Here is a 19914-nt window from a genome sequence, read left to right as displayed (position 1 = left end):
AAATATTGTGTAAAAATACACATTATAATTAATTTTCGTAAAAACGAGTGTCTTAGTTTTTTTTTCATATTTATTTAAAAGTTTAAAATTGTTCTAAAAATTCGAATTTCCCGCCAAAAAAATAAAAAAAAATTTCATATAGATCTTTTTGAAACTAACAACTTTTTTAAATAAAGTTTTTGGCTAGCTCTTAATGCGGCTGAGATAAAAAATAAAAACATAAAAAGCCTAATTAGGCTCTAGGGGGGTCACGTGACCACCTAGGGGGCTAAAAATTTCAGAAAGTGAGTTCCTCTATATGTGCTAAAAAGTGGCCTATATGGAATTTAGATTGGGTTGGGGGCACTTTTCACCATCTTACCCGGCTAGGCCCTTTAGCTAATATTATGAAAATATATTTCAATTTAAAACTGTAATTTTATTTTCCATCAAAATGGAAATATGTACTTTTTTGTGCCACGCACTATACATGTCAGCTCCTCTGCTACTGAATTTTTTTTTTGTTTTATTGGGCAATCTGTTATAACATATAACAATAGGCAAATTTTATCTGAGAAATAATGACATGATGAAATTGTGACCAGCGCCGCACATCTCTATAGAGATAATATTAAATTACTGTATTACATATATTAACTTAGCTACTGTACTGAAATAATGTGTGCGCCACTCATTTTTGCCTTGCTTAGCGGTTTTTTATTCTTGTATCAGGAGTTTCTCAAAGTATGGGAGGTCAAAAGTCACATGGGAGTCAAATTTCTGAGCCCAGTGACTTTTGGATGGTATAACCCATTGTCAAAATTAGACCTACGTTGGAAAGGTCATTGACCAATAGTATCAGAAGCCGTATAGGTCTGAATTAAATTTTTGAAATTTTTTGGGGACGAGAACGAAAAACAGACTCCAAATGCTCCCCATGATCGTAAAACCCGCACCCGTGAACCAAAATGGATGGTTGACATATTATGAAATTGGCGAGTTTTTTTCCTAAAGTTTAAGGTGGGATTTTGGTGGGCAAATTTTTCAATTCAGTTAGGTTGACAAAGTTACCTATATACTCCAGGAACCGAAGCTTTTCACCTCGCAATTTTTACAGAATGGATCGATTTACTTAAAAATTTGAGAATAAGTAACGGATTAGTCCAAGAATCAAAATCTATATCATGCCGAAAGGCGCTTTTAGCATGGGGGTGGTTGCCACCCCATCTCGGGTGTGGAAATGTTTATTAAATTTTGACCGCAAAAGTTAATAAAACAATAATTCTAAGCAAAAAATGTTGTTTACATTTTTTGAGAAAATTAATAGTTTTCGATTTATTCGCTATCGAAAGTGTTAGTTTTATATCGAAAAAATCAATATTTTTCGATATATACTCATTTATGATTCACTCAATTTTCGCCGTAGAAAATTTTTTTACACCAGTTTCTTGGGAATTCAATAACCTACAATTTCATATTTAAACATTTTTGGGTATCTCTAATGCTAATCTTTCAATACTGAAGGAAATGCATTTTTTACAAAACTACAAAAATTCGTTATTCGCTTTTAACTCCAGTTTCTTAAACAATCATTTTAAGCCAGTCAAACTTCTAGAATCTATTAATAATACATAAATAAAGAAGAATGAATAAGGCCAATGACTAAAAACACCTCTAACTTACATTATTATGCTTCCAATTGGATTTCTCCTTTTTTTTTTCAAAAAAAATACATTAATTTTTTACCCGTAACTTTTTCCATTTTTTATCCTAGAAAGTTTAGTAAAAAAGAATTTTGTAGGTTTTTACAAGGTCTATAAGAGTTTTAATATTAAATCCTTTTAAAATCCTCAGTCGCAAAAAGAGGTGACTTTGAAAGGGTTGGTAAAGGTGGTTTCCGCATGTTAGTACAAGTTTTAATTGTCAATAGCTTACCAAATTTTTGCCGTAGAAAAAATTTTTGCAAACCAAGTTCTTGTGAATGAAATAAGCTACAATTTTACATTGAAATAGTTTTTCGAATCTCTGATGCTAATCTTTCTATTCTGAAGAAAAGACCATTTTTTACCAAACTGCAAAAGTTCGTTATTCGCTTTTAACTCCATTTTTTAAAAAAATAATCATTCTAAGGCGGTCAAACTTCTAGAACCTAATCATAATACATAAATAAAGAAGACCAAATAAGGTTAATGACTAATTTTAATTAGGGTGGTGATTAGGGTGTGGTTTCCGATCACTTTTCGCTGAAAAAAAAATAGGGGTTGACATTCTTTTTATTCTAAGTCACTTAATTTTTGAGCTAGTAGAGACTTTTTTATTTCTATAGATAGATATTTTTAAATAATTTAACTTAGTTTAAAGAAGAAATCTTCGAAAAATGCACAGTTTTCCCGTCTTTTGACTTTGAAGCTACAATATTTAGCATTTGACGAAGAAGAGCTAACATATAATAAAGTATAGCTCGATTACTTTTGATCTTAAAGCAAATAAAAAACGGTTTTGTTTACTTTTTCAAACGGTACATTTTTGGTAAGCAAAGTTGTTTTGATAAAACGAAAAGTTTTTGAGTTATTAGCAGAAAACTGATTAAAAACAATGATTTTTTCGATATAAAACTAACATTTTCGATAGCGAATAAATCGAAAACTATTAATTTTATCAAAAAAATGTATGGAACGTTTTTTGCTTAGAATTAACGCTTTTACGAACTTTTGCGGTCAAAATATAATAAAAAATTTCCACCCCCAAAATGGGGTGGCAACCACCCCCATGGTGCCCCATATAGATTTTGATCCTTGGACTATCCACTACTTATTCTCAAATTTTCAAGCAAATCGACTCATTCTGTAAAAATTGCGAGGTTTTGTCCTATTTTAAGCTTCATTACTTGGACTAATATAGTCTCGCATGTAAAGGGGGTTGTGCGCCACTGGCGAGAACTACCGGTCTCTTGGACAAGTTTTGGAAATCAATGCGTTTTGTTTTGTACAAACAAGAAGAACAAACATTTTTGGTTTATTAACACAATTTTATATAAATAACAAATATTTGTTTAAAAACACAAACATCATAACTTATCTTAATGTATGTCAATTCAATTTTAGGTAGTTATGTATCAGTAGTTAACCTTGTACGTCGGACCTCAAACAAGAAGAGGAATTTCTAATTTCTCCGATTTATTACTTAATTATATATTATTACATATTACATATATACGTGGAGTCAGCATAAATTATTGGAAAGGTATTCAGTACAGATTTAGCCAATAGCAGAGTAGTAGTAGCAGCAGCAGTTGTGTGTTCGAGTTAACTGTGTACCATTTTTTTATATTTAACTATGATAAATTTACCACAAGATGTGTGTCAATTAGTGGAAAAAACATTGAACCAATCGTTGGACAATTTAGTTGTAACTGTACATACAGGTAATAAAAAAGGTGAAGGCTATATTGGAGAAATAATATTTGCATCCTTCAAAAACAAAGAAACATTAAAGGAGGATCATCTGGTGATTAAAAAGGTGTTTCCGAGTGATAGAGAAGAAACAACAAATTTTTTATCGAATTGCTATCTCAATGAAATCAACTTTTATACAAACGTCTGGCCAGCATTCGAAAAATTCCGAAAATCATTTGTTTCTACAAAACTTCTAGACTTAGTGCCTAAATGTTACGGAACATCATCTGTACGTGGTAGTGAAAAGGTGATTTTAGAAAATTTTAAGTTTCAGAATTACGAGGTACATCCGAAAAAAGTTCTTGTTAGTGATGCATTGTACGAAGAAATTTTTAAGTTATACGGACAATTCCATGCAATATCTTTTGCAATGAGACATCATCAGCCCAAGGAGTATCAAACATTGACAAAGCCTTTACACAATAACTGGCTGGGACTCACACACACGGACCTTTTTAAATCGGGCGTTATTGATTCATTTAGGGTTATGGAAAAGATTCTAGAGTCAAAAAAGGAAGACGAGTTGTTGACTAAGATTCAACCGTATGTCCAAAATGGCTTCAAAATATTTGACAAAGCTGCAAACTATCAGACAGCTTATCCCGTTATTAACCATGGAGATTGTTGGAGTAATAATATGTTGGTCAAATATAATGTAAGTTGACAGTTTTTATTATCAGTAAGTATTTTAAATTTCAGATTTTAAAGCCATAATCCCTTCGGATTGTGTTCTCTGGTCACATTCTGAGGTATATTAGTCTTCTTTCCCTCTGTTTTGGCTTCCATCTTAAACTAATTGGTTAGTTTTTTGTAAAACTCTTGGTTTAAAGACTAGCCATTTCATTCCAAAAACAGTAATTAGTGTTATTGAGGAGAACGATAAAATCCTTTATAAAAGGCATATTTGTTAAAATCCTTAAAAAGGGCTACATCAGAGAACAGAACTAGTTTTCGGTCGGATGACCGATCATCATCAGTGTTTACCTAAAATGTGTATAACCTGATAAGATAATGCAAAGTATTTAAAATTTTGATTACGGTTTTAAAAATTTATAGGTTATACTCACGTGAATCTAACATTGTAACCACCAAAATAAAAAATGTGTGGGTAAAAACCCTTTACAATTGATCCGTCATAGGAACATAGATGAAAAATGTGAAATAAACATGAATGTTTAAAATCTCAAATGTTTTATGCTCTAGGTACCATCATCATCATCATCAGTAGCTCGACAACCCTTTTTGGGTCCTGGCTTGTTCTAGGATTTTCCGCCATTCTGTTCTGTTCCTTGCTTTGTTCTTCCAGTGGGTAATCTCAAGTGTTTTCAGATCTTGTTCCACTTGTTCCATGCATCTAAGTTTGGGTCTTCCCTTTGACCTTCTCCCTACTGGTGTTTGCTTCATTATGTGTTTTGGTGTTTCGGTCTCCAACATTCGTTCATCATGGCCCATCCAGCGCAGACGTCCGATCTTTATGGATGTTATGACGTCGGGTTCGTTGTATGCTGCGTATAGTTCAAAATTATATCTTCTGCGCCATACGTCATTTTCTTTCACCCCCTTATACAGGGTGTCCAGAAACTCTACCGACAAACGAAGACAGGAGATTCCTCAGATAATTTTAAGATAATTTAACCCAATTCACTTAGTCCGAAAATGCTTCCTAAGGGAGCTAGAGCTCTTTGAAAATGGCGTCTTGTAATTAGTTTTTCTTAAATACCTCCAGAAGGCTTCTATTTAGAAAAACAAAAATTGGCACGCGTATTTATCTTTAAGATATAAATCTAATCCATCCATTGCAAATTTCTAGTACGGATCATAGGCGTCCGTTTTGGGTAGGGCAACGGTTATTTTATCGCATAACTTTTTTATCTTTAACTTTTATGCATTTCTGACATTGGAATATTAAATTGTGAAGTATTCTAGTACTAAGTACTCTTGTTTTAAATCGGTAGGACACACCGTTTTCTAGAAAAATCGATTTGAAAATTTTTCTCTTTCTGAATTAAAAAAAAAATTAAAAAAAAAACTGTTTAGAAAGACGAAAACTGGTACATTTATTTATATTCCAGAGATAAATCGATTTCATTAATTGCGAATTTCTAGTGCTGGTCATAGGCGTCCGTTTTGGGTAGGTCAACAGTTATTTTATAGCATAACTTTTTGTCTTGAATTTTCGAGCATTTTTGACATTAGATTATTAAATTATGAGGTATTTGAGTACTAAAAGTTACTCTTACTTTATGTTGGTAAAATACTTCGTTTTTGTTGAAAAGTTCTTTCAATTTTTTTTTCAAATTCCAAAAACGAAAAACTTTCAAATCAATTTTTCTAGAAAACGGTGTGTCCTACCGACTTAAAGCAAGAGTACCTTTTAGTACTAGAATACCTCACAATTTAATAATCCGGTGTCAAAAATGCATAAAAGTTAAGGACAAAAAAGTTATGCCATAAAATACCCGTTGCTCTACCCAAAACGAACGCCTATGACCGATACTAGAAATTTGCAATGGATGGAATCGATTCACCTCTGAAATGTAAATACGCATACCAATTTTCGTTTTTCTAAATAGAAGCCTTCTGGAGGTATTTAAGAAAAACTAATTTCATGACGCCATCTTCAAAGAGCTCTAGCTCCATTAAGAAGCATTTTCGGACTAGGTGAATTGGGCTAAATTGTCTTAAAATTATCTAAGGAATCTCCTGTCTTCGTTTGTCGGTAGAGTTTCTGGACACCCTGTGTATGTGTCTAAGGATTTTTCGTTCAAACGTACCTAATAAGTTCTCGTCGCTTTTCATCCTCTAGGTACCATAGGGCTTTTCATTCACAGTCGTTTGTTACGAGCCTCTGTCATATATCGTATAATCCATGTATAATACACGGATTATACAATATATGACAGAAGTTCGAAACAAATGACAATCGATGAAAAGCCCTATTGAGCTCGAGTTTGACTTGTTAACATCATGACTATATGGTAGCAAGTGGCAGTGACAGCGGAAATTCCGGGCGATGAGATGACAGAAATGACAGTTTCACATGAAGTTAAAAATGTCCCTGTTAGTTATTACTTATTCTGGAAATTCCTGTGGAACTGTCATTTCTGTCATGTCATCTTTCGGAATTTCCGCTGTCAATGCCACTTGCTACCATATAGTCATGATGTGAACAAGTCAAACTCGAGCTCAATGGTACCTAGAGCATAAAACATTGGATATTTTAAACATCCATGTTTATTTTCACATTTTTCATCTATGTCCCTTCTTTTGCCCTTTAATTCGTCCAATTCTGAACATAGGCTTCCCCCAGTTTCCTCCATTCGCTTCTGTTTAGTGCTTTCTGTTTCCAGTGCGTTCCTCCTATCTTTTTAATGTCGTCTCCCCATCTCATCTGGGGTCGTACTCTTGCTCTCTTTCCTGTCCATGGTCTCCATTGTTGTATCGTGCTATTCCACCTATTGTCCGTTTGTCTAGCGTTATGACCTGCGAAGCTCCATTTTAGCCTGGTTATATGTTGACCTGCGTCTTTGACTTTTCTTCTATTTCTGACCCAGTTGTTTTGCTTTTTGTCTGTCAATTTTACTCCTAACATTGCTCTCTCCATGGCTCTTTGTGTCTTAATTATTTTATCCATGTTTGCCTTGGTCAAGGTCCATGTTTGGCATGCGTATGTGAGAATTGGGAGTATGCACTGGTCAAACACTCTTGTTTTTAAGTATTGTTGTATTTTTTTATTCTTTAGGACCCATTTTAATTTTCCAAATCCTGCCCAGGCTAATCTGACCCTTCTTTTTACCTCCGATGTTTGGTTTTCCTTATTTATTTTTATAATCTGTCCCAAATATATATAATCATTAACCGCTTCTATTGTGGCGTCGTTTAGTATTACGTTTCTATTGTCTTGTGTGTTTGTCATTGTTTTTGTTTTGGCAAAATTCATTTTTAGACCTATTTGTTCGGATTCATTTGCTAGTTCGGTTAGCATGGTTTGTAGTTCTTCAAAACTTGATGCTATGACTACTACATCGTCTGCATATCTTAGGTGGTTTAGTTTCTTTCCATTTATGTTTATTCCCATGTTTGTCCATTCCATTGTTTTGAAAACATCTTCCAGTGCTAATGTAAATAGTTTAGGAGAAATAACATCTCCCTGTCGCACTCCTCTGTTAATTGGTATGGGTTTTGTGGTTTCTTCCAATTGTACTGTCATTGTTGCTTTCTTATATATATTATGTATTAGCATTCTGTATCTGGAATCTATTCGATCTATGTTCCTATGATGGATCAATTGTAAAGGATTTTTACCCACATATTTTTTATTTTGGTGGTTAGCATGTTAGATTCACGTGAGTATAACCTATAACTTTTTAAAACCGTACTCAAAATTTTAAATACTTTGCACTATCTTATCAAGTTATACACATTTTAGGTAAACACTGGTGATGATCGGTCATCCGATCAAAACTAGTTCTGTTCTATGATATACCCTTTTTACGGATTTTAACAAATATACCTTTTATAAAGGATTTTATAGTTTTTGTAATATATGGTATACAGCCAACTGCAGGAAAACTTTTTTTTCTTGGGTTATTGAGGAGCTCTTGTATTTGGTAGTGCTGTATATAACGGTAAAAACAGTAGAAAACCTCACAATTTTTTGTATACATCGGTTTGCTTAAAAATTTGTGAGTTATCTTAATATCGTTCAAATGTTTCCCAATAATCTATTCCAATATATGCCGATTATTTTTTATGGTGAGAACTATCCCTTATTGTTGAAAATTTTACAAGCTAAAAGTAAAGCCTACTCAGACAGAAATAACGGTAAAATATGCAGGACAAAGCTTGTTTGATACTCTGAAATATTATTTACCAATTTCATTTACGTTCTATCCCTTTAAAACCACCCTTTATTATGCCGAAAATAAAAAATATATTCTATTGATATATTTAATTAATTTGATATTACAGTGCAATATACTTAATATTATTGAAACTTATTTAATTTTGTACTGTAAATTTTCAACCCTTAGTTGTAATATGGGAACCCTTAGAAGCCTCTGTTATTGCATAATCTCCATATTTTATGGATGTGCACAGATTTACATGAAAATATGAAATTAAGCTCAACTTACTCTGTACTTCAACATCTACCCTGTGTCAATAGATTCATATAATTTTAAGGGGGTGAAAACTACCCCTATTTTCAAAAATTATAAAACCTTACAATTTTACTCACATTCCCGAAAATGATTTTCTGGAATATCATAATCATATTATTATGTTATTGTGTATAATTTATCAACCCTTACAACCATCCGCTATTACGACTTATTAAAAATTATTCAATGGCATATTTAAATACATTATTAGTTTGCTATTTACTTTACTTTTTCGTGTCTGGATCCGACTACATTTTGTTTTTCTGCCCAGTATCGGACTACGTCGGACTGTTTTCATTCTTTTCTTAAAATTTTTACTGTATAACGCATAAATATTTTTAACTCTGATTAAGTACTTACAAGTAATAACAGTACTAAGTTGAAAATTTATTTTGTTCCACTTGCAAAAGTACGTAATAACTTTAAATTATTTCGATTCCTATAATAAAAATACGTATTTATATTAATAAAGATATACTTATCTTAAAATAAATATATTGATTTATTTAGCTTGAAGTAAGGAAACGAGACAACTAAGCAAACAAAAATACGGATAAGACAATTAATAATAAAATATAGACTGTATCAAAATGCATACATTGTATCATGATCATGACAAACTTTGTTTGTGATGTTGACAATAACTGGTAGATATTAACTATATAATCCACAAACAATTGTCCAAAAATATTCACTTTAGACAATAATATTTATTTACTATTTTGTAAACCGTTTATTTTGACGGTTCCGTTTTCCCTTCGAAAATCATTCTCAAAATAAGATTGTTTTTGGTATTTTGAGAACCGAATTGAAACGTAAAAAACAACATATTACTATTTTAAATTAAAATTCTGGTTAATTCCCAATAAAAAGACAAAATTATATTGAAATTTCACAAGAAAATCGCTTAACTCCACCATATTGTTGATTTTTAATTCTATTTGTACACAATGTTTATTTGGACTTCTTCCATATCTGCTAACAATGGAGATAATGAAGAGCCTAAAAGCCTATGTGTAAGCTGAAATCTTGCTTTGTTAAATCATTGTTTAACTAGAAACAGGTGTTATCACATAGGTTAGGTTAGGTTCAATATGAATGGGCGCTTCCACTCAATAGAAGAGATCTATTGTGGCTCAACCCTAGGTTGAAGTTGTTCTTTCAGCCTAACCTTTTTAACAATGCTTATTATTATGGCGCATGGTGACATTTCTATGAAATCGTAAGACTTAAGTTGTTGACGATGATGATGTTGAAGGGGCACAGGTCCATAAAGAGCTAAGTCACCAAATGTTTTTTTTCCTACAAAACAAAGTTTAAACTTTAATTGATTAATTATTGATAGTTATCATGAACTCTGTTGATTAGATCAGTTACTTGGGTAATTAATTAGACATATACCCCAGGCTGTGGGTGACAAAACGTGATATAATTCAGGAATTTTTTTAAACCTATCAGGTGTTGTAAAGGACGATAGCAGGAATAACTTCTACTAAAATGTAATCAAAAATATTGTGCGATTTTTTTTGTATTGCGATTTTCATTTGTTAAATTTGCAATTTTTAAAGATTTTTAATTTTGCAGCTTAGGATATTGATTTTAGAGAAAAACTTTTTAATAGAAAGTTGTAGTGAATTAAAAAACCTACAATTTGAGCTATGGTAAGTTTAATTTCGTGTATTGGTTATTGCAAAACAGCCTGCGAAATGTCCAAAATGCCCGTTTTTTACAATTGCATTATTTATTGTACAAATCATTTTTTTATATTTTTTAAAGCTTTATAATGAAGATCTTTCAATTCCACACATAAAAAAAGGTTGTAAAGCCAGATTAACGAATTTGTTGCTTAGATATTATAAATTGTTTATCCCAAGAGGTCAAATGTCGAAGGCTATAACTTTTTGAAAAAAAAAAATCGTAGAGAGTTGGTGAAACATCCAATCTCCTTCTTAAGAGTCATATTTTCATATTCTGATGTAAATAAGTGCATAAATCATTTTTAAACCTCTAATTTTTGGGTTTGAAAATAAGGGGGCAAATTTCGTTATAAACATTTAGAGCTGGAGCGGCCCTGTACATCCTATGAGTTTTTAGCTTACAGATTATTATTTCTGAAGACGAAACTCACATTTATAAGAAAATAAAAAAATTGTACGACCAACTGAAGCCGAGATAATTTTTGGGTTTGAAAATAAAGGGGCAAATTTCGTTATAAACATTTAGAGCTGAAGCGGTCCTGTACATTCTATGAGTTTCTAACTTACAGATTAAAGTTGCTGAAGACGAAACGAGGATTTATAAAAAAATAAAAATTTTCTACAACCAACTGAAGCCGAGATAATTGTTTTTTTTTTCTTAAATCGTAGTGCCTATATTTATAACAATTAAGAAATTATTTTACAGTCATTGACTAAAGAAAGACTTATATTACCTTAAAATAAAAATTATTATAAAATATAATTACATTTAATTATTAAAAATTATTTTTAAAATCAGTGCTTTTGCGAGCGGCGGAATTTTGCAAATCGCCCGACTCGCTTCAAATCCGCGCGCTCGGAAAATTTTTACGTAACTTTTATTAAATTTTGACAGAAAACAATTTAATAATATTACCATTATAATGTACAGTCTATTTAACACGGTATTTGTTTTTCTTGATAAACTTTTATATGTGAAATCTCATTTCTGAAGAAATAATATTACAAAAATGATACATATAATAATATATAAAATATACAGGGTGTAACGAAAATACAGGTCATAAATTTAATCGCATATTCTGGGACCAAAAATAGTTTGATTGAACCTAACTTACCTTAGTACAAATGTGCATATAAAAAAAGTTACAACCCTTTGAAGTTACAAAATGAAAATCGATTTTTTCCAATATATCGAAAACTATTAAAGATTTTTTATTGAAAATGGACATATGGCATTCTTATGACAGTAGCATCTTAACAAAAAATTATAGTGAAATTTGGACACCCTATAAAAATTTTATGGGGGTTTAGTTCCTTTAAACCCCCCAAACTTTTGTGTACGTTCCAATTAAATTATTATTGTAGTTCCATTACTTAAACACAATATTTTTAAAACTTTTTTGGCTCTTACTACTTTTTCGAAAATTCAGTTTTTATCGAGATATTTTGAATATTTGTCAAATCCACCACATATTTGTTTATGGTTAAGTACGATTATGGAGACTTGGTAATAATATGAAAATTTATGTATGATTTACATTTTTAGGTATATTTTGAACCGTATTAAAAAAGAAGCCATATCTCGATAAAAGTTGCCTTCTCGAAAAAATACAAAGAGGCAAAAAAGTTTTAAAAACATTTTGTTTAACTAATGGTATCCCAGTAACAGTTTAATTGAAGCATACACAAACGTTTGGGGGGTTTAAAGGAACAAAACCCCCATAAAATTTTTATGTAAACATATTAAAAAAGAAGCCACAACTCGATAAAAAATGCCTTATCGAAAAAATATTAAGAGCCAAAAAAGTTTTAAAAATATTGAATTTAACTAATGGTACCACAATAATAATTTAACTGGAACGTACAGAAAAGTTTGGGGGGGTTTAAGGGAACAAAACCCCCATAAAATTTTTATGGGAAGCACAAATTTCACTATAATTTTTCTTTAAGATGCTCCTGCCATAAGAATGCCAAATATCAATTTTCATTAAAAAATCTCTAATAGTTTTCCATATATTCGAAAAAATCGATTTTCATTTTGTAACTTCAAAGGGCTATAATTTTTTTATGTGCATATTTGTACTAAGGTAAGTTAGGTTCATTCGAACTATTTTTGGTCCCAGAATATGTGATTTAATTTATGACCTGTATTTTTGTTACACCCTGTATAACTATATTTTTAATTTTCTCAATGGTATACAAATGTAATAATAATAATGTTACTTCTTATTATGTAAAACTTTTTCTTCTTGTAGTGACTATCCGTTTTGGATGTTGGCGAACATCCAAAACGGATAGTCACTACAAAAAGAAAAAGTTTTATATTGTATAATAAGAAGTAACATTATTATTATTATATTTATATAACAATGAAAAAATTAAAAATATAGTTATACAGTATGTCCCTGTAAGTTGTATCCATATGGAAAACTTTTTTATTATTAATTTTACGAAAAAAAAGTTATTGTTTATAAAAAGTTCTGCATGGTCCAAAACCCAAGATTCAACCATCAGATATTACATTTTATGAATGAATGTTTTACGAGGTACGTCAAAAAGTTTGAATTTCACTCAAGAGTAAAGTAGCTTTATTTTTCACAATATTGAAAATTGCTATTATGAAAAGTTGTTTGGAAACAAAAACTATTTTCTAATATGCAATTACATCCTTCTAATTAATTTTTTTTTTGAAAAATTATGGATAATCAATATTATTTTCAGTTATTTCAATTCTGATAACTATTTTATTATTAATTTTACAAAAAAGTGATTCTTAATGAAAGTTTGGTCCAAAACCTAAAATACAACCATCTTATATCAAATTTTATACGAGGTATCTCAAAAAAGATAAATTTAGATCAAAAGTAAAGTACCTTCATAGTTCAGAATATTTCAATTAGAAGGACGTAATTACATATTAAAACATAGTTTTTAATTCTAAATAACTTTTTATAATAACAATTTTCGATATTGTGAAAAATAAATGTATTTTACTCTTGAGCGAAATTCATATTTTTTTACATACCTCGTATAAAATTGATAAAATTTGACATCAGATGCTTGTATTTTAGGTTTAAGATCATGCATAATTTTTTATTAACAATCACTTTTTTTCGTCAAATTTATTATAAAAGAGTTATCTGAATTGAAATAACTGAAAATAATGTTAGTTATCCATAATTTTTCAAAAAAAATGTTTTCAATTAGAAAGATGTAATTGTATACTAGAATATGGTTTTTAATTCCAAACAACTTTTGATAATAGCAATTTTCAATATTGTGAAAAATAAAGCTACTTTACTCTTGAGTGAAATTCAAACTTTTTGACATACCTCGTATAATATTTAAAAAAAATTGATATTTGATGGTTAAATCTTAGGTTTTGGACCATGCAGAGCTTTTTATGAAGAATAACTTTTTTTCGTAAAACTAATAATAAAAAAGTTTTCCATATGGATACAACTTACAGGGACATACTGTATATTTCGTATATTATTATATGTATCATTTTTGTAATATTCTTTCTTCAGAAATGAGATTTCACATATATGTAAAAGTTTATCAAGAAAAACAAATACAGTGGTAAACAGACTGTATATTATAATGGTAATATTATTAAATTGTTTTCTGTCAAAATTTATTACAAGTTACGTAAAAATTTTCCGAGCGCGCGGATTTGAAGCGAGCCGGGCGACTTGCAAAATTCCGCCGCTCGCAAAAGTACCGAGTTTAAAAATAATTTTTAATGATTAAACGTAATTATATTTTATAATAATTTTTATTTTAAGGTAATATAAGTCTTTCTTTATTCAATGACTGTAAAATAATTTCTTAATTGTTATAAATATAGGCACTACGATTTAAGAAAAAAAAAACAATTATCTCGGCTTCAGTTGGTTGTAGAAATTTTTTATTTTTTTATAAATCTTCGTTTCGTCTTGAGCAACTTTAATCTGTAAGTTAGGAACTCATAGTATGTAAGGGCCGCTTCAGCTCTAAATGTTTATAACAAAATTGGCCCCTTATTTTCAAGCCCAAAAATTATCTCGGCTTCAGTTGGTCGTAGAAATTTTTTATTTTTTTATAAATCTTCGTTTCGTCTTCAGCAACAATAATCTGTAAGTTAAAAACTTATTGGATGTACAGGGCCGCTTCAGCTCTAAATGTTTATAACGAAATTTGCCCCCTTATTTTCAAACCCAAAAATTAGAGGTTTAAAAATGATTTACGCATTTGTTTACATCAGAATATGAAAATATAACTCTTTAGAAGAAGACTGGATGTTTCACCAACTCTCTACGATTTTTTTTTCAAAAAGTTATAGCCTTCGACATTTGACCTCTTGGGATAAACAATTTATAATATCTAAGCAACAAATTCGTTAATCTGGCTTTACAACTTTCTTTTATATTTGGAATTGAAAGATCTTCGTTTTAAAGCTTTAAAAAATATAAAAAAAATGATTTGTACAATAAATAATGCAATTGTATTAATAAACGGCCATTTTGGACCTTTCGCAGGCTGTTTTACAATAACCAATAAACGAAATTAAACTTACCATAGCTCAAATTGTAGGGTTTTTAATTTACTACAACTTTCTGTTAAAAAGTTTTTCTCTAAAATCAATATCGTAAGCTGCAAAATTAAAAATCTTTAAATATTGCAAATTTAACAAATGAAAATCGCAATATAAAAAAAAAGCGCACAATAGTTTTGATTACTGAAATCGACCTATTTTTCACCCACAGCCTAGGGTAATACACAAGAAATTATACTTATATTGATCTTATGCAAAATAGAACATAAGCCTTAATTGGTCAAACCACCAAACATTATTGGCCTAAAGGGCTAAGTCCAAAAAAATCAAGTTAAAATGACAAGTAGACAAAAGTCTGAAGGAAAAGTATGAAATAAATCTAATTCTTGGGCAGGTTAAAAAAAATTGTTTTGCTTCGTCACCACAGAATCCTTTTAAATCTTGAAGACATTTTAATTTTTTAGCCGAGGTTAGTACCAAACCTAATGGTAGGGGAGCTCAAGTGAGGATTTTTACAGTCACTCGAGCGCGTCAGAAAATCACATGGAGTGAAACCTTGTACCCTGTAAATGTACCCCTACCATATAAATATCAAATCTTAAGGCAGGGGAGTTCGTTAAGGGGGGTCCGAAAAAAAATATATCCTTAGAAAAACTGGAAATCGTCAGATTAAGATAAGGTTAGTTAAGTACATGCAGAACAGTGTATATTTCAGAAATCTGACGGTTTGAGCGGGGCGTAAGACAATGAGTGAGTCACAAAGTTTCACAAGGAAACAGCAAATATTTCGAGAAATCAACGTCAAATCAAAAAACTAAAAAATACGTGTTTAATATTTTTTTAAAAGTTCTACTAGTTTTTTATCTATTTCCACAACGTCAAATCGCGATGGTTTTGCACCAGCACTTCTAAAAACTTCAACCCAATCTAAAGACGTCTCAGCTCGTTTTTTGGAGTTTATCAAGCTCATCTTTTATCCGGTTCCATGTAGGAATACCCACGAATAGGGAAGGTAACTTTAACATAATCAAGTCTACGTGTATTGTGGACAATATAATGAAAAAATTAAACATGGTGTAATTTTTATTTTGTCCTCCACACCGTACCGTAATCGATCCACATAAGCATGAGTGCTGCTCATTAATAAAACTCATTATTTTAAAATTCTTGAATACAGTTTTTCTTGCTTCTTTGGGCATATTTTGAAAACATTGTTTACGACAATTATTACAGGTTTCACCTTGTGACTCTACAGTCTAATTTTTTCATGACATCTCTCATTATGCCGTGCTTTTTCCTCTTTTTGATTCATTCTGTCTAGGCACTACTTGTCTCATTTCCACTATTATTATTTTCTGTATTCATTGTTATTTTAGACCAGTAAGGATCTGTTTTTAGGTGGATGTGATAGGTGGCATTCAGATTTTTGCGGATAAAGTTAGGTGATAACTTCAGTAATAATAATTGACTTATGCTCCTTCTCAAATATGCCCGGAACATTAATAAAAAAAATAAAATATTTAAAAATTTCAAAAAATTTCGTTTTTTTTTTCTACTTTTTTTGCTTATAACTTTAAAACGATTCATTTTGGAACAAAGTCGTATAAGAATAAAACAAAGATAATTTAATTTTCTATCAGATGCGATTGGTTAAAATTGTCTTAATTTATCACCCTTGCTGCAAAATAGCAATAAATATAAAATAAGGGGGCAAAACAAGCCTGTCTTTATTCAATGATTTTACATCCCTTAGGTTAAACATGGAACCTTCCTAATTCGCTTAGAAAATTTTTATAATGTGCTAAAACCGTACACCAAATTTTATTAAAATTGACTCACTAGATTTTGAATAATAATTTTGCAATCTAAACTTTTTTTAAAAAATTAAAATTTTTTAAAATCTTGCAAAACAAAAACTAGAACATACAAAGATTTGTCAATTTTTTTGCATATAAATAAGCACTCCACCTATCTAATCCACTTTACAGAATTGAAATCGGATTGTTTAAGCAGCCTCAGCAATGTTTTAAAGTTATAAACAATTTTTTGGCTTATAAACAAATTAGTCCTGTGACTTACCCAATTAGACTTACCCAAGATTTTTATGTATTTTTTGACTCGTAGAACACGATTTTTTTGGGTAACAATTGATCCGGATGTCGATAAGATTGTTATAAACAAAGAACTTGAGGAATTACATAACATCGATTTTTCGCAAAATAAAACATTTTTTGTATTTCTTGGGTAATTCTAAGCAAAAAATGTTGTTGCAATTTTTTTCGTAGGATGCATAGTTTTCGAGATAAACGCAGTGGAACTTTCAAAAATTCGAAAAATTGCAATTTTTGAACGCGAATAACTTTTGATTAAAAAATAAAATAGCAATTCTGCTGACAGCATTTAAAAGTTTAAGTCAAATTATACCGCTTTCAATTATTTGCATTGCTAAAAATTAATTTTTTTATTATTAAACAAAGCTATTTGTTTATAAGCCAAGAAATTGTTTAATAAGTTTAAAACATTGCCGAGGCCCCTTAAATAATCCGATTTTAATTCTGTAAAGTGTATTAGATAGGTAGAGCACCTCTTTATATGTAAAAAAATTAGACAACTTCTAAATGGTCTACTTTTTGTTCAGAAAGATTTTAAAAAATTTGAACTTTTTTAAAAACATTTAGATTGCAAATTTATTATGCAAAATCTATTAAGTCGATTTTAATGAAATTTGGTAAACGGTTTAAGTATGTTACAAAGAATTTCCTAAGCGAATTACTAAGGTTATAAGTGCCACCAAAGTGGTTAAAAACACTGAATAACAACAGGCGTATTTGGCCCCCTTATTTTGTATTTATTGCTATATTGCAGAAAAGGTAATACGTTAAGACATTTTTGACCAGTTGTATATCATACAAAATTCAATTATCTTTATTTTATTTCTGTACGACTTTGTTCCAAAGCGAATCGTTTGAAAGTTATAAGCAAAGAAACAGAAAGAAATCGACGTTTTTCGAAATTTTTAAATATTTTAATTTTTTTATCAATGTTCCGGGCATATTTGAGAGGGAGCATAAGTCAATTATTATTACTGAAGGTGTCACCTAACTTTATCTGCAAAAATCCGAATGCCACCTTTCACATCCAAAAACAGACGTTTTTTCACAGATCCTTACTGGTCTATTTACTTTCAAATCACTTGGAAAACAATGAAAACACTAGTTACACCAACGAGTCTAACTCTAAACTGCTTGTAATAGATCAACGTCTATCAGCTGGTTATATAGACTTTACCCTTTTAGGACCTGCCTGATGAGGACTTGCCCCCTATTGGCGGTGTACGCGTAAATTAGAATTATTATTTCACAGGCACTAAGCGCTTTTAGGAAGTGTACAAGCCGATAGCTAGTTCTACGTTAAAATGTCTACAAAATGGCACCACTAGATCTATTTATGTAAAAATAGGACTTGCCCTCTTTTGGACCTGTACCCTTCGTATGGAAGTAACTACCCATCCAAAAGGAGGAAGACTTCCAAGGGTTGCTTCAATATATTTTATTATGGCGTGTTGTTATATTATATATTTGTAGTTTTTTTATTGTGTGATTAATTAAGTAACTAGTTAACAACTAGCTATCTAAATTAAATTATCACTTGTTTTTGGCAAACCTGATTCTTTATTGTGGCCTGTTTTAGAGCTTAAAGAAAATAGAAGATATCAAGTTTATAGATTTTCAAATGTGTATGTCAGGCAGTCCAGTATATGATCTATCCTACAGTTTCTATTCCGGGGCAAGCAAGGAATCATTAAAGAACTGGGAAAAGTATTTGAAAATATACCATAACTCACTAGACAAATCGTTAAAGGGGTACAATCTGAAAGTTGACGATATATACCCATATACGGAATTAGTAAAGGAGTGGAAAAACAATGTACAATTTGCATTTATTATGAGTCTGCTGATGTGGGGTGCCAAGTTCATTAAAGAGGATGAGGTCCGCGATTTGGATGTAAGCGATGGTGAGCTAGATCTACAGCATCTTGTTGAAACTGAAGAGTATAGCCAGGGTATACTTAATTTGGTCAAACATTTTGATGAGAATGGATTTTTAGTTTCTTCTTAGTAAATTATTTTAATGGTGTTAAAATAAAACAATTTTATTTAATAGGATGATGTTACCAGATCTTTTTCAAATGAATCTAAAATTTTATATAAATAAAAAATATGGAAACCTATTTTTTTTCTATTAATAGTTCAAATAATTTATGGTATTAAAAATATTTGATTTTTAGATCAGAATACACCGCACACATCTTATGGAAAATGTAATGTCACTCAAATCTAATAAAATTTACATGAATAGATTCGTTTTGAAATTACAATCATTTCATATTATTGCGCTAACTCTGAATTTTGATTATTAACATAGTTAGTTGATACAAATAAATATAAAATTAAATGGGTTTGTACGTGAGCGTGTTTTTGACAAAGAGGTTATTGGAATGGAGGCCAAGAGAAGACAAAAGAAGCGTCGGTCGACCGCCTACAAGATGGACTGACGACTTAAGAAAGCTAAATAAAAAAGAACGTGTATGTACTTTGTATCATCATTGTACCATCAAGACATCTAAAGAGTAAAGTACCTTTATTTTTCACAATATTGAAAATGGTTATGAAAAAAAGTTGTTTAGTGATTAATTATTTATATGGGAAATAAGCCACAATTAAAATGAAAAAAATAATTTTATTAACGTTTCGTTATGTGGTTGTCTTTTTAAAGACAGATCACATGCTATGATTTATTTTTTTTGTGACGGATATTCTTGAGTTGGGGTTGATTTCATGTAATCGAATGAACTATCTTTCAGTAAAGTCGTCCCAGGAACGCAACTCATAAATATTGGCAATATCATTTTAAAGTCTTCTACTTTAAAATGTATCATATGTATCTGAATTGCCGATATAAATGAGTCAAATTAAATAAATTATTAGAAGAATTTTTTTTACTAAGCAACAACATTTTTGTTTCCATTAGTAGTATTTTGTATTTTGACAACGGCACCCGATTTGGGCGTCGAAACGTTA

General features: G+C 30.5%; 1 protein-coding gene across 1 annotated transcript; it reads left to right on the top strand.

The window, feature by feature from the left end:
- The first annotated feature begins 3098 nt into the window (after positions 1–3098).
- On the top strand, positions 3099–19064 carry LOC114325831 (uncharacterized). The gene is made up of 2 exons (XM_028273961.2): positions 3099–4089; positions 18524–19064. The coding sequence occupies exons 1-2, from the start codon at positions 3316–3318 to the stop codon at positions 18950–18952; spliced, it is 1203 nt and encodes a 400-aa protein (XP_028129762.1). The 5' UTR covers positions 3099–3315; the 3' UTR covers positions 18953–19064.
- The last annotated feature ends 850 nt before the right edge of the window (positions 19065–19914 follow it).

The sequence above is a fragment of the Diabrotica virgifera genome, chromosome 6, assembly GCF_917563875.1.
Source record: "Diabrotica virgifera virgifera chromosome 6, PGI_DIABVI_V3a".
Classification (NCBI taxonomy): domain Eukaryota; kingdom Metazoa; phylum Arthropoda; class Insecta; order Coleoptera; family Chrysomelidae; genus Diabrotica; species Diabrotica virgifera.
This window is presented reverse-complemented; position numbering and strand designations above follow the sequence as displayed.